Here is a 15,207-nt window from a genome sequence, read left to right as displayed (position 1 = left end):
GGAGGATGATTTTTACAAGTTATTCACTAGGACTCCTCCAGCTCTGAAGCCATCCTCCCCCATTACACTCCCAGGGCCTCCAGTTGCAGAACATTGGGGCAGCAGTTTCAGTGGGGCTGGGGACCTTGGGTCTTCACTGGGGTCACTGGTCAGTCTGGGTCAGAACTTGCCTTGTCCTGCTTCAGGATGTGCCCCCCCCACCAGCCACATAGTGAAAGGGGATGTGACACAGTGCTGTCCCCACGGTGTATTCCCACACCTGCTCCCTTATACATGAACACCCATGGGTACATATTTGAAGTTCATGAAAGAATGTGGGTCTTCACTTTTGTCCTTCTGCAGAGCGTTTTCTGACCCCAGGAAGTGATACAGTGGGCCTGGGACAGGCTATGAAGTCTTCAGGAGGCATCCCCAGCCCACTGCACTGTGTGAGGGCACCCATCTGGTTCAGAGGGGCCCAGTCTGCTCTGCTGGGTCCTTTGTTGCATCCATGGTGGAATGGGCCCTGAAAACCACAAGAAGGGGGACAGGGTCAAAAGACCCCTGTCAGGCAGGGGCTGTGAGCTGGTATCTCACCATCCTACAGGAAGGGTCTGAGGTGACCCTCTGACAAACAGACTGGGAATCCCAGTCCAGTGTGGGTCTCAGATGAACACTAATTATATATATATCCTTGTGCTGTGCTGACAGCCTGTCCTCCCCAAGGAAAAGGGGCTGGGTGTGACTTGCACATTTGACCCTATTAGAATGGGTTCAAATCCAAAAACCCAAGAGCATGGAGATTAGCCCATGCTGGTGTTGAAAGGGGGGACTCACTGCATTGTCCCCGAAGGGGGTCCCCACGTTCCTATCTGCTCTGGCTCCTGGAGCCCTGGTTGTTTGAGGCCCCGGGTGGGAGATGCCAGCTCCCCTGGAAGTTGGATGGGTGCCTGCTGCCCTATTGGGTGCTGGGATGGGGCACAGATCCTGGCAGGCTGGTGGGATCATGGTCAGATGACTTGGGACTTTGGGCCTCATAGACCCTAGTGCTTGGCTTAGGAAGGGGGACAATGCAGCAATCTAGAACATCCTCCTATTGAGGACATGCAGTATCTCCCGGTACCTACAGGGGGCGAACGTGCAGCACAGCCATGGCCCTTGCCAAGATTTCCCTGCTGACCTGGGAGTAAGGTTCACAACACACATTACACTGACAGAGGCAGCTCAATCTCAAATTTCTGGAACCACCCACACTCTTCACAAGGGATTTCTGGAGCAGTGGACAGTGACCACAGCTGGGGCCTGGCACAAAGTGTCCAAGACATACAGCTCTTGATGCTGTAAAAGCAGTTCTGACTTCCAGAGCCTTCTGGAAGGTTCTTGGGAACCAGGGTCCTGGATCAAATGCTCAGAAATGCTTGTCTAGGTGCCTCCTCCAAGGGTGCACAGGTTAGGGTCCAGATTCGGTCCCTGGGGGGGAGCAGGTAGTGCTGACCAGCCAGGTCTGTGAGTGCATAGTGCATGGTGGAGGGTGGAGTCCAGTCCCGAGCTGGGGAGTCAGGTGGAGGACACAGAGTGATGCTCACACCTGAGAGGAGGGCCTAGCCCACAAGGGGTTCAGGCTGGGGCTCCCTTTTGGGACGTCAGGGTGTCTTATTGGGATTCCCCTGTGGGTGTTGTTGTGCAGTGTGGGTACTTCTATTGTGTGACCCCGGGCGGAGCAGTAGAAGTCTGTGTGTGGCTGTGTGGCATGTCTTGGAGCCTTTGGGAGTGGGGCAATGATGCTCTAAAATGTCTGTGTGCACATATTTGAATGTGCAAGCATGCACATGCTTGGGAAGGTACAGACATGGGCTTTGCACAAGTGCACATGCACTATGTGTAGGACATATGAATTCCAGGTCCCCCCTGCCCTGCTGGCTGGAAATAGAGCTGTGTCCCTATGAAGCCCCTGAGCTGCAGCCACACATCAAGGATCAGGGGTGTGGGGGTGCTAGACTAGCTCAGGTCTGAGCTCCAGCTGACTGAGGGGTGGGGAAAGGGAGCCCCACCATGGTCAGATAGGGCTGAGCAGGCTCTAGAGGAGCCAGGGTGTTGGCTCCGCCTGGCTTCCTTGCTGTTTCTGGCCCCACTTTGAGGGTTGTGGTAGGAGGGAGGAGCTGCAGAAGCAGTCCTGCTGTGAGTGTCACCCACCAGGGCAGTATAGCTCAGGACATGGGTCTTTAGCTGAAAGCCTGTCACTGCCATTTGGAGCTGAGCCTACCAAGCCAGTGGGGGCTCCTGGGTTCCAGGGTTCAGTTGCCTGAGATGTGGGGACACTTTGAATAACACAAGGAGCTAGAGAACATACTTGGGGGCTGTATAATATTCTCTCATTGTCTCTTAGACTCTGGTATGGCCCTCACCTCTCGGAGTGGGCAGGGGGCAGGTAGGTGCACCCCCAGATCCTAGGTAGGGGCCTTGGCTGCAATGCCAATTCAGTGCCTTCCAGGGCTGGGTGTCATTCTCCCCCCCATCTCTCTCTCTCTCTCTTTCTCTTTCCCCCTTCCACCCTTCTTCCCTATACTCTTCCCTCCCTCTCTCATATTTTATTTATTTATTGGACAGAGACAAAGAAATCAAGATAGAAGGGGAGATAGGGAGAGAGAGACACATCTGCAGCACTGCTTCACCACTTTTGAAGCTCCCCCCTGCAAGTGGAAGCTGGGGGCCTGAACCCAGGTCTTTGTGCATGGGAACATGTGCACTCAACCAAGTGTGTCACCACCTGCCCCCCACTTCCGTGTCAAGAAGGACCCTCAGCTTTTGTCACAACCCTCAATCCCAACACTCACTCCCATGATGAGTTTGCTGCTGCCATCTCCACTCAGAGGCACCACCCAAAGTCAACTCATGAGTGAACCTTCCAGTAGGAAGCCTGGTGAAAGTCCCACTGTTCTTTGAGCAGGAAAAGCAGCAACTGTGCATTAAGTTAGAAAATGGGCACAGGGGGAACCTGGGTTCAGAGGACTCCAACACCTTCTCCCCAATAATCCCACTCACAGAATTCATCCCCTGGTTGGGGCACCCTCACAGGACATGGGGGCACATACACACATTCTTGCTTGACTTCCTACGAAGGTGTGACTGTCCTTCAGCACCCAGTGAGAGCGGCCCTGCTGTCTGACCTCTGCTCACTGTCACCACTAGGTGGAGCTGTCCCAACAAGACAGGGGCCCCTGCCACTGCATCCAGCACCAACTACCCTCACAGGACAATCAGAAATACAGACAGTGCTGCATGTCCACTGGGGGACAGAGCCACATGGTGACACGACTGACCTAAATGGATCTCATCTTGGTGGGGCTGTGTGCCAGGAAGGGGCAGGGTCAGTCTGCCCAGCTTGGGGAGGGACTGATCACTATCATGAGACAGTCCAACAAGGCTGAGGAGGAAGGTGTCTTGGAGTTGGAAGTGGGGACCCTGGAACCCCTCCTGGTGCTTCCTGGATACTTGTTCTGTGTTGGGTACTGCACCCCAACAGCCTCATGGGGGGCATATCTCTTTACCTAATCCATGAGGATGGGCTCTGCAAGAACACTTGGCCCGTTCAAGGTCTCCACTGCTGGTGGAGGTGGTCCCAGGAGCATCGGAGACAAGCCAAGGCCTGGCTCTGTCTCATCAGTGTAGACCAGATTGGCTGGCCGAATAACTCAGCCCTCTGTCACCTCCCCAGATTGGTGACCTTGTCCTGGGTGGGTGGGAGTGGTGAGGGGAGGAAGCTGCCTTCCCCAGGCCCTGGCCCAAGCTGGACATTCTGTCCAAAGCTGCTGGACATTTGGCCAGGCACTCAGGCACTCAGGCGAGGCTGGCTGGCAGTGGGCGGGCAGCCAGCCCTAGATGCCCACAGCTGGCATGTGGGCAGGATGGCTGACCGCTCTACTGGCCTGGAGCCAATCTCCACAGCACCAACTCCAGCTGCCCATGTCCTCCTGGAGGGCCTTCTTACAGCCCCTAAAACACAGCCCTTGCTGGTCTGGGGCTCCAAGTGACATTTAGTCCTAAGAAAAAGTGATCACTCACTCCATCAAAAAATGCCAAGAAGTGTCCTCCTTGGGGTGGGTGGGCTGTGGGTACCTGTTGAGGTGTGAACACAGGACACACAAATAAACCACACCATTTCTCACTGTGATGACAGCTAGGACTAGAGGGGCTCCTTCCAGGGGTGGCCCTGGACAGGGGGTGGGGGGTTGCCCATAGTGGGAAGGGGAGTAGGACAAGCCAGACTCTGTGCCTGCTGAGTCACCATGGCTATATGTGCCCAGGTGGGCAGCTGGTCCGAGAGCCATGAGGCCAGCCCCACCAGCACTAGGATGTGATGAGGACAGCAGGCTGGCAGAGCCAGTATCCCATCTTGGCAGGATCCAGGTCTTCTCTGTTCCTGCTTCTTCCCTGCCCACAACAGGGCCCATTCCAGAGTCTCTCTTGTCCAGTATATTGGATGCCCAATATAAAATCTGTGGGCAGGAAATGACTGGTATACACTCCCTCAGGACACCTGGAGCTGGCACAGCAGAGAGCACCTAGGCTGCCCTCCAGGGTCTGGAAGTTACAGATCAATGTTAGAACTTTCTGGATGTGTCTAGTCTACCTCCACTTCTAGTCTGTTTCTGACTACAGACACCTGGTGTCAAGGCTTCATCAGTTACTCAGAATCACAAGTCAACTCACTCATGTAATTAGCTGTCTTGCCGGGGGCTGGGGAAGCTTATTGAGAGCTTATGCTGGTCCTCTAAAAAACCCTATAAATTAAATTTTTATCGACTCGAGTGTGAGACTTTAAAAAAAAATCAATGTGTTCATATTTTAAGTTTTGTCTTCATTTTCCTCTTTCCCTTGTTTGCCACCCCCCCCCTCCAATGAGAGGAAAATTCTTTGGGGAGGAGGAGTACTGTAACTTTCTGTCTGGGGAGGCACTTCCTGTTGCCCAAATGATGGGATTAAAACAGCAACAGCCCAACCCAAGGTTCAGTGATGGAAGACCTGTCTCTTCTCATTTCCCCAAATTAAGTCTTGTTTTGGGGCCTGCTGGAGCCATTTCTCTGGGCCTCTGTCAGGATCATCTGTTTTCTGAAGACACCAGCACTGGGGAAGAGTCTTCTATGGGCTAAGGGTGGGGGGAGGTGGATAGAGGACACCCCCCTTCAGAGTGGGCTCCTGATGGCCACTGTGGTGGCTGGCCTCTGAGCCCCTGACCTAAGGGGACACTCAGATGAGGTATCTTAGCCTCTTCCTACCCCCGCCCCCCACTCTGGGACACTGTTGACATGGATATCCTAGCTGGTTTGGATTGACTCTCTCTCTCTCCCTCATCAACAGTGTTATTGCTAGGACTTGGTGCCTACACAATAAATTCAGCACTCCTGGTGGCCATTTTTTTTCCTTTTTTTAAAAAAAATGTGGGGACCAGGTGGTGGCGCACCTGGTTGAGCACACATTATAGTGCACAAGGACCCGAGTTTGAGCCCCCAGTCCCCACCTGTAGGCGGAAAGCTTTGTGAGTGGTGAAGCAGGGCTGCAGTTGTCTCTCTGTCTCCCTGTCTATCTTCCCTCCTCCTCTCAATTTTTGACTGTCTTTATCCATTAAATACATAAAGACATTAAAAAATTTTAAAAATGTATTGGATAGAGAGAGGGGCTGGGTGGTGGTACACCTGGTTGAGTGCACATGGACCAGTGTTCAAGCCCTCAGTCTTCACCTGCAGGTGCTGCAGCTGTCTCTCTCTTCCTTTTTTTTTTTTTTTGTCCCCAGGGTTATTGCTGGGACTCAGTGCCTGCACTATGAATCCACTGCTCCTGTAGTCCATTTTTTCCCATTTTGCCATCCTTGTTGTTCTCATTATTGCTTTTTTGCCACTGATGCTTTTGTTGTTGGATAGGACAGAAAGAAATCAAGAGAGGAAGGGAGACAGAAAGGGGGAGAGAAAGACAGACACCTGTAGGCCTACTTCATGGCTTTTGAAGCCACCCCCCTGAAGGTGGGGAACCAGGGGCTCACACCAGGATCCTTACACTGGTCCTTGCACTTTGAGCCACGTGCACTTAACCTGCTGCGCTATTGCCCGAGCCTGATCCCCTCTTTCTTCTCTATCTCCCCTTCCCTCTCAATTTCTCTTTACATCTAATAGATAATATAAGTAATATAATATAATATAATATAATATATGTATATATATTAAATTTATCTTTAAAAAGACAGAAAATGTGATAGGACAGAGAGAAATTGAGAGGGGAGGGGGAGACAGATGGACAGATAGACAGATAGATAGATAGATAAAGAGAGGCACCTGCAGCACTGCTCCACCAGCTTCCCCTCTGGTGGCGACTGGGGGTTTGAACCCAGGTCCTTGCACTTAGTAATATGTGCACTCAACTGTATGCACCACCACCCTGCTTGGCCCTTCTGGTTCAGTCTCTTAGGGTTCCAGTGTGCAGCCTGAGACTACAGTCCTAGCCCGCCTAATGCAGACAAGTGGCTCTGCCAGCCCCAGTATAGGAAGGGCCACTTTGTAGCTCCCAGAGGTGTGGGGGTGTTTCAGATGTGCCCAGTTGGTCTCTACTATGGATAGTTTAGGTACCGCTGACCACGTGTCCAAGGGCCTTCTTCTGTGCTAGGCTCAGGGACACCACAGGAAGCTCAGGAAGCAGGGTCACAACCCTCAGCTCCCAAGGGAGAGACAGGAGGGCACAGGAGTGGGAGAAGCGCTGGAGAGAACTCTGAGCTAAACGTGATGGGCTAGTTTGAGGGGCTTTTCTGGGCCACCCAGTGTAGCCAATGATGTGGGGATGGAGGAGGCAGCTGGGAGAGCAGTGGCGCTGAATACTGTGGTGCTGAATGGACAGCGCCCTAGTCAGCCACTCTCCAGCTAGGAGTAGGAGGAAGCCCACTTCCCAAACCGAAGTGGGCTTCCGAATTTTTCCACTTCTCTCTGGACTTCTCAGCTCAGTCTTGGCAAAGACAGCTTGAGTCTGAGAGCTTCTCTGTCTATTTTTAAAGAAATGGGATTCTTGTCGTTTGTATAGAATCCACTTCATCCGAGGCTCTTCCCCGCCTGCTGGGTCTGTGGCAGGGAGTGTGTGCCAGGTACCCGGATGTGGATGGGGCGGCCAGTGGTGTGTGTCTATCATATTAAGCTGCACAGGTAGATGATCATGAGCCTGCTTGTTCAAAGCCAAGGTAGACGTTTCTACATGGTGGGGGCAGAATTCACTTTCCGGAATCTCAGTGGCACCTTCTTCCTTGGAGCCAGCCCTCTGAGTAGGGCCACATCTGCATGGAGTCCCAACAGGAGGCTCTTTCAGGTGGACCCCCCCCCATTCAGGGACTTCTGGAGAGCACCCTTCACAGACAAGCCACCTACACTTTCCAGTTGCTGCATCCTTCCTTCTATTTGGCCACCCCCCTTCCTCAGCTTGCCCAGGGGGGCCTCAGCAGGCTCAGGGTGAGTGCTGTTTGGGGGTGAATCCACTCTCTGCTGTTGATCAGTTAGTGCCTGGCCCCAGGGCCTGAGAGGCAATGCACCAGCTGCAGTCTACCCCCAACATTCTGGAAGATTCTCCCACTAGCACCATACCTGCATCATCTATGATGTTTTCTAACTAAAGCAAAGCATAGCAGGCCACATGGTCCCTGGCTTTGGAAACCAAAGGCCAAGGGAACAGCTGACCAGGAGGGGAGGCCAGTGCTGACTCTGGAGCCAAGCTAAGATGAGGGCCACACTGACTACTGGGCCTGGTCTTTGTGTGGCATGCAGCACTGAGAAGGACTGAGTGTGGCTGCTGGAGTGGTCAGGGGGCTCAGTTAGGGCAGCTCAGGGTGCAGAGTGGGGCTCCAGGAAGTGTGTATGTGTGTGTGTGGAGGGTGGGGGTGGTGGGTGGAAGTGCTGAGCAGTGGGCCCCTCTGGCCTTTCGGGAGAAGTTCCCACAGCCCCCTCAAAGGATACCTGTTACTCCCTGGCTAAGGAAGGCTACCTATGCCCACTTCCCTCAGGGGAACATCCTACCTTCTGTGTGTCCAGAACCTGTCCTCCACCCAGTGGCCCCAGAGTCTTTCCTGGCCTCAGGCTTGCATGGGGCCCCATCACTCCCTGCTCCAGCCACCTTCTGGGGTAGGATGGGGGGGCGTGCAGAACACAGTCAGTCCCTGTGGGGACTCCAGGGATGAATAACCCCTTCAGCTCCTTTCTCTCCGAACTATTTGTGGTCCCTCTAAGGTATCCCCATGCACAGGCTCAAGGCGCCTCCATGCACACACGGCCAAGCAGAAGGAACCCTCTGACTTCTCCCCAGAGGTGAAGCCCATTCCCAGCTGCAGGCCCCTAGCAGAGTGGGCCCAGCCAGCTGGAGGGAGTCCAGGCCCAGGGTCCAGAGCCCTCGGGTAGACGGGCACTGACGCCGTTCAGGGTGCCAGGAAGAGCGGGACCCGGGCTGGCCGCTCCCAGGTGTCCAGGTGCGGGCCCTGCTGCCCGGGGAGCGCGTGGCCCGAGGGGCTGCAGTGTGGGCCGAGCGGGGGTCCGAGGCAGCAGGATCAGCCTCCCTACGGCGCCGCAGGGGTTAACGCGGGGCGGGCCTGGCGGCGGGGCGGGCGGAGCCGGCGCGGAGGAGCTGGGCTGCAGCGTCCCGGCGCGAGGCGGCTGGGCAGTAGCGAGCCACGGCCATGCGGCTGCCGGGCCGGGGGCCTGGGCTGGGGCCCGCGCCGCCCCCAGCACGCCGCCCTCTCTGACCGCGCCCTGGGCGCCCCGGCACCATGGTGCAGAAGTCGCGCAACGGCGGCGTGTACCCCGGGCCGAGCGGGGAGAAAAAGCTCAAGGTGGGCTTCGTGGGGCTGGACCCCGGAGCGCCCGACTCCACCCGCGACGGCGCGCTGCTCATCGCCGGCTCCGAGGCTCCGAAGCGCGGCAGCATACTCAGCAAGCCCCGCGCGGGCGGCGCGGGCGCCGGGAAGCCCCCCAAGCGCAACGCCTTCTACCGCAAGCTGCAGAATTTCCTTTACAACGTGCTGGAGCGGCCGCGCGGCTGGGCGTTCATCTACCACGCCTACGTGTGAGTGCCGGCCGGGGTGGGGAGCAGGGCCGGGAGCTGGGGGGCCTCCCTGCTACCCCCGCCCGCTGGCATCAGCCCCTGCCCCGCGGCATGGGGGGAGGGCGCCCCAGCTTTTCTTCCTCAGCCGCAGGCCCCTCCCCACTCCCACTACCACCGAACAAAGGGGTGGCCGGGGAGGGGGCTCCTGGCCAGACCCGACGTCGCTTGGGCACATCTTCCCCACCCCTCACCCCCCCTCACCCCGCTGTGCCCCACCGAGCAAGAGGTGGGGGAGGGGCGGGCCTACCCTGGTCTCCCTGGCCATCCTTGGCTCCTCCATCTGGGCTGAGCCTCTGGGTGGGAACACGGAGGAGGAGGAGGAGGAGGAGGAGGAGGAGGGGGGGGGAGGAGTCGTCTTCACATTCCTTCCTCCTCACCCCCCAGCACTAAGCTGAGGACCCTTGATGCTGTCTACTCCCATCCCTAAGCCAGCTGGCATCCCTTCTCCCCCACTTTTAGGGTGCTGATCCCTTTCCTTCTCAGCTGCCCCAGGAGCAGGTGGACTAAGTGCTTGGTGCTCGGTCTGAGCCCTGGACCGTCCTTGGCAGGAGAGCGTCTTGGAGGAGGGACGCTGGAGTGGGGTCACGGGCACTAGCTCTGGAAGGGGGACCACGTCTCCCAGGGGCTGCTCATGGGTGCCTGGCTCCTGGGGGGCTGTGGCGTGTGCTGAGGGGTGAGGGCACCGATGTGTGTGTGGCCTGAACCTGTGGGCAGGCAGGCACTGCTCTCCCAGCGGGACCCAGTCGGGACTCGGCCATTTTGTGTGGTAGGAGCATTTTGGGGCTGTAGGGAGAGGTGAATGGGGAGACACTGGTTCCCCCAGAGAGAGGGGTGTGTGTCCTACTGGTGAGTCCATGCCAGGTGATTCTGAGTGTGCTCTGGGTGGACTCCTCAAGGTGGGGGCCAAGTCCCTGGCAGGAAACACTGGACCACAGGCCAGGAGGACTGCCTGGGGAGAGAAGGCAGCCCTGGCACTGGGCGGGCCATAGCACAGAGCCCCTGAGAGTGTCTGAAGGCGGGGCCTCCTTAGGCTCTAAAAAGCACCCCTGCCTGCCCTGGTGGCTGCCGTGGCGGCTGCCCTGGCTCTCCTGGGACTAGCCTGGGCCTCCTTCCGAGGGCTTTCCCTCAGCACTGCCACCTCTGCTGGGGCAGCCTCAGGCCTCTCTCTGCTCAGTCAGACCCTGGTCCCTGGTGACCTTTGGTCTGGGGACAGAGCCCAAGTCAAGGCTCCTGGCTGACCAAGTTGGGGCTGCTGAGGCCAACTGTGCTATGGGCACAGTGTCCACTGGTGGGGGAGGATGGGGTAGGGTGGTGGGGTGGTGGGGGTGGGGGTCAGTCACCCTAGCAGCAGCACAGCCTGCTCTTCTCTCTGTAACCCTCTGGGTGGTGCTGCTCCAGCCTGAGCAGCCTCTTGGAGCCAAGGTTCTATGCCCCCTGCTCCTTGGGGCGGAGTGGGCGGGGCAGACTGCTGTTCCCTTTGAGGTCTGTATAGTTTCCACTTTGGCAAGAGGGGGCTATGGACAAAGTCTCTCCCTCCCATGTGAGGTTCACCTCAGGGATTCAGGGTGACAGCCCTCTCTGCCTGGGCAGCCCTGCCTACACTCTGCCCACCCCTTTCTCGGACCCTGTCGTGGGCAGATGCCCACTTTGTGGGGGTGTCATTTCTTAATGGGAAGCCCTACCAGCAGGAGATTTCTTGGCAGTGGGGTAGCAAGAGGGTCAGTGCTAGTGGGCATAACTGTCTGGTACTCCTAGGGGCCTTCCCAGACCTGTGACACATCCCCTTCCCCTGGTGCTGCCCCTCTTCCCCCACTCTCTTGCAGGTCCCCAGCTAGGACTTCTCTTGCTGTCCCCACACCTAAGTGCTAGGCTGGGCCAGAGCCTCCCTGGGGCCCTGAGCTCCCCAAGTGGGTCGCCGGCCCTTGTAATGAAATGAGTAATTAGCTCACTCATTTAATAAAGGCAGTCCCTCCTCTGGGCTGAGCCAGGGGAAGTGTGCTGGGCTGGACTGTCCACTGGCTGCAGCAGCTTGGCCAAGGCATCTCTGGGTCACCCCCCCAAATATGGCTTCTAGAGGGGGAGGGGCTTAGAGTCTGCTGTCCCAGCAGGTCCCTCAGGGGTTGGGGTGGGGGTGCTGTTAGAGAAGGAAGGCTGGCAGTCCTAGTACCCTAAGTATGGTATCACCTGCCTGAAGTGTCTTTTCTACAGCTCCCACCTGGAACAGAGCCCTGCTGTCACCCCCACTCCCTTAGTTCTCCCATAGGTCCTCCCTGAGCTGGGGGAGGGTCTAGACATTACCAGGAACCTTCCCCTGCCTATGTGTGGGTGGAGGGAGGGCCTTGGGTGGGCTGGACCTTCACATATGTCTGCTCCCCCAGAGATCTTTGGTAAGCAGTTCAGGCTACACATGGAGCCAGGGGTCAGCTGCTGAACCTGGTGGGCAGGCTATTTGGATGACTGAGCTATGGATTGGGGTCCTGCATGGGGAGTGGGGCTGTAGAGGGAGGGTGCAAGCACTCTATGGACCTCTGTATTTCTCCCCCTTACACTCCAGGGTCAAGGCAGGCCAGAACTCAAGGTTGGGGGGCCTGTACTCCTGGAAGCCTGGTGTATGTGTGGAGAGGGGTTTTCTAGGTCCAGGAGAGAGTTCCTGGGTTTCTTACAGGATATGTGAGTAGCAGAAGAGAACCTAAATCATGGTTTCTGGAGTGAAGTCTGGGCAGTTGGGGTTCATGGGGATTTACTGACTCTGCAGAAGTCTCAGGGGCTGGATTGTAGGGAGTCCTTTGAGAGCCACATCCAGGTGGCAACCCCTTCATCCTGCACTTGGTGGGACCATGTGATGGAGGCCAGATGATGCAGGGCTGCATGCACAGTGGGGTGGGAGGGGGTCCGCTCAGTCTCTCTGTGGATCGAGGAAGGATGGGAAAGGCAGCTGCACTTGTTCTGGACTTGCTGTGTGCTGCTGCCAAGCACTTCTCACTGACAGCTGTGAGGGGCTCACTAGAGAGGAAACTGAGACAGGAAACTTGTGTGAGCCCCAGAAATGCCCCACTCAAGCTGAAAAAGGGGGTGTCTCTATCTGAGTAAATTTGAAAGGAGCTGTGTGGACAGGGCTTTAGTGGCGGTGGGGGTTCACCTGACCCCTGGCTTTGCTTGGTAACTTCCTCTCTGCTTGATCCCTGTGTCCACAGGGTGGGAGGCAGCACACTGCTGGAGGCACCCACCTATCCAGGGTTTGTCTGGGCTGCCTGACCTATCTTGGACTACTGCTATGCCCTCCCTGCCAAGGCTATGAGCCCGCTGTCCTCCTGGGGTGAAGGGGTAGGCCCAATCTGGGTGCATCTCACTTCAGGAGTGGACTGGGACTTGCCTGCCTGCTCCCCACACATGAGAGGTGGCAGGGCCATTCTGCTGATGAGGCATCTGTCCCCAGAAGGCAAGTCCCTGAATGGCTGGCTCTCCCTCCCTCCCAGCTCAAGGAGGACATATCTATTGATTCCAGAGGTGGAGAATCTTATGGAAATTTCCCAAAAAGGTGAAGCCTCCTGGGGAGTCCTGGTTTCCAGGGAGCCCCAGGCTCAGCATACTGTGGGCCCCTGGCAGGTCCCTCTGCTGCCCATCACCCACAGTAGGGTCACTTTTGAGAGGGAACTGTGTACCTACTGCATCTAAGAGGCCTGGAGGGAGGAGGATGGAGGGAGAAGTGGGGATAGCAAGTTGGAGCCAGTATGGGGTGGTTTTGCTGGCTGGATCTGGTTTCACTGGAAATCAGTGCATGTTCGAGATGTCCCCATGGGGACTGAGAAGTGAGGTGCAGCTGGGCTTGAAGCCCTGTGGACACTGCTGTTTTAAAGGTACCAAGTCTGACACCCTAGTGGGAAGGAGACCCCAGTTATGAAGCTACTAGGAGGTTCTAGGAAGTTTCTGCAGGAACCCCTTTACTTCTTGGATGGGGGCCAAGCTGGTGGGAGGGCAGAGGTAGTGGTCCAAGTGGATTATCAGTGTCACCTTCATCATCGTTTGGGGGATGATGTCCCTCATTCTTACAGAAAGTCAACAGCCTGGTGGGACACAGGCTGGCCTGTCCTGGACAGCACCACTCACCTTGCCACCTTTTCAAGACATGCTTTATTAATTTATTAACACATAAACCATGCAAGAAAGAACCAGAGCATTGCCATGACACATTCGATGCTGGGGATCAAACTCAGGACCTCATACTTTTGAGACCAGTTCTCTAACCACTGCCCCACCTTCCAGGCTGTTCCTCTGTGTTTCTCAGTGGACACTGCTGGCCTTGAGCTGCAGAGCCCTGAGTTGTTCTCCTGTCCCACTCCTGGGGCCTCCCTGCAGGGATGCAGGAAGGTTTGAGATTGATGGGTCCCTTCGGGCAGGTGGTATGTTGCCTGTGCACCCCTGAGAACTGTGGTGGCAGACAGGGGCCTTCCATGCAGCCCTGACTGAGCTCACCTGGACAGCATGGTCTATAGGGCAGAGCATGGCATGGCTTAGAGCCCAGCTGTGCTTTCACAGTGGTTGACCGGCTGGTCCTGCCTCTTTCCCAGCACCATAACCTCACTTGAGGGACAGGAGCCCCTTGTATGGGCCAGATTTACTGAGCCTAATTCATGCCTGGTGAGGTGGGTCAGTGGTACATTCTTTTTTAAAAAATATTTATTTATTTATTATTGGATAGAGAGAGAAAAACTGAGAGGGGGAGGGAGGAGATAGATAGATAGAGAGAGACAGACAGATACCTACAGCTTTACTTCAACACTCGTGAAGCTTTCCCCCTGCAGGTGGGGGCTAGGGGCTTGAACCCAGGTCCTTGTGCACTGTAATGTGAGCACTTAACCAGGTGCGCCACTGTCTGTCTCCCCAAAACCATTTTTGCCTTTCTTGAGTCTCTTTTTTTTAAAAAAAATTTATATTTATTTATTTTCCCTTTTGTTGCCCTTGTTGTTTTTTTATTGTTGTTGTTGTAGTTATAATTATTGTTTTTATTGATGTTGTCATTGTTGGATAGGACAGAGAGAAATGGAGAGAGGAGGGGAAGACAGAGAAGGGGAGCTATAGATAGAAACCTTCTGACCTGCTTCACCACTTGTGAAGCGACCCTCCTGCAGGTGTGGAGCTGGGGATCCTTACGCAGGTCCTTGCGCTTTGCACCAAGTGTGCTTAACCCGCTGCGCTACTGCCTGACTCCCGTCCTCTTTTTTTTAAACCAGAGCACTGATCATCTGCGGTTTATGGTGGTGTGGGGGATTGAACCTGGGACTTCATAGCCTCAGGCATGGCAGTTTGTTTGCATAGCCATTGTGCTATCTACCCCCGCCCAGTGGTACATTCTTTCCACCTTCCTGTATTCCTTCCTTCCTCCCTCCCTCCCTCCCTTCTTCTTTCTCTTTTTCTCTCCTTTTGCCACCAGACTTATTGCTGGGAATAGGTGCCTATATGGCTCAACTGTTCCTGTCCGTCTTTTTTCTTTAGAGAGTGAGAAACAGAGACACCACGGTAGGTTCCCTCCTAGGGGAGGGTACTGAGGAGGCTCACTGGTCTCTTCCTGGCTGCTGGAGCTGTGGTGCTCTGGGTGGCCTGGCCTCCCATCAGCTCCAGCACAATGAGCTGAACTCTGAACTGACCTTGTTTCAGGACACACTCCAAACCTGGTTTTGAAGACAATCAGCTCTTCATTTGGAGGGGAGAATAATTTTGTAAATGTACAGAACAGCACTTGTTCCGGAAAACCCTGTGGGAGTCGTTGGAAGCCCGGTCTCCGGAGGGTCCTTAATCAGAGGTGGACGGTGGCGGTCTGCTGCCTCTCACAGCTGCGTGGTGCTGAGTGAGACTAGACTGCAGGAATCATGCTTCTAGATTCTTCCGGCTGGGCGGTTGGGCGGGGGGTAGGCTAGTGCTGTGTGAGGCCAGAGTGGACTGTGGACTGTGGGTTGTAACTGGGCCCTGCCTGGTCTTGGCTCTGACTGGGCCTATCCATAGACATACAAAGTTTGGAAATTTATTCTGCTTCCCCCCCGCTTCTCCTGTTTGTTTTGGGAAATCAGTCTTTAAGGGTTTTCAGGAGTAACTTAGGTGTCTTAAGTTTGG

At 55.8% G+C, this 15,207-nt stretch overlaps 1 protein-coding gene across 14 annotated transcripts in view; it reads left to right on the top strand.

The window, feature by feature from the left end:
• Window positions 1-8,590: 8,590 nt before the first annotated feature.
• The window catches only part of KCNQ2 (potassium voltage-gated channel subfamily Q member 2), a 47,245-nt gene continuing 40,628 nt past the window's right edge, over window positions 8,591-15,207 (top strand). For 10 of the 14 annotated variants that reach the window (XM_060171617.1, XM_016188720.2, XM_016188719.2 and 7 more), the window contains exon 1: window positions 8,655-9,060. In XM_060171617.1, coding sequence (XP_060027600.1) covers window positions 8,765-9,060 — 296 coding nt within the window. In that variant the 5' untranslated portion in view covers window positions 8,655-8,764. Of the gene's footprint in view, window positions 9,061-15,207 lie in introns of all 14 variants that reach the window. The other 4 variants (XM_016188716.2, XM_016188714.2, XM_060171618.1 and 1 more) reach the window with 1 other exon arrangement.

This window comes from Erinaceus europaeus, chromosome 14 (assembly GCF_950295315.1).
Source record: "Erinaceus europaeus chromosome 14, mEriEur2.1, whole genome shotgun sequence".
NCBI classification, from domain to species: Eukaryota; Metazoa; Chordata; class Mammalia; order Eulipotyphla; family Erinaceidae; genus Erinaceus; species Erinaceus europaeus.
Note: the sequence above shows the minus strand (reverse complement) of the source record. Positions and strands in the feature narration are given on the sequence as shown.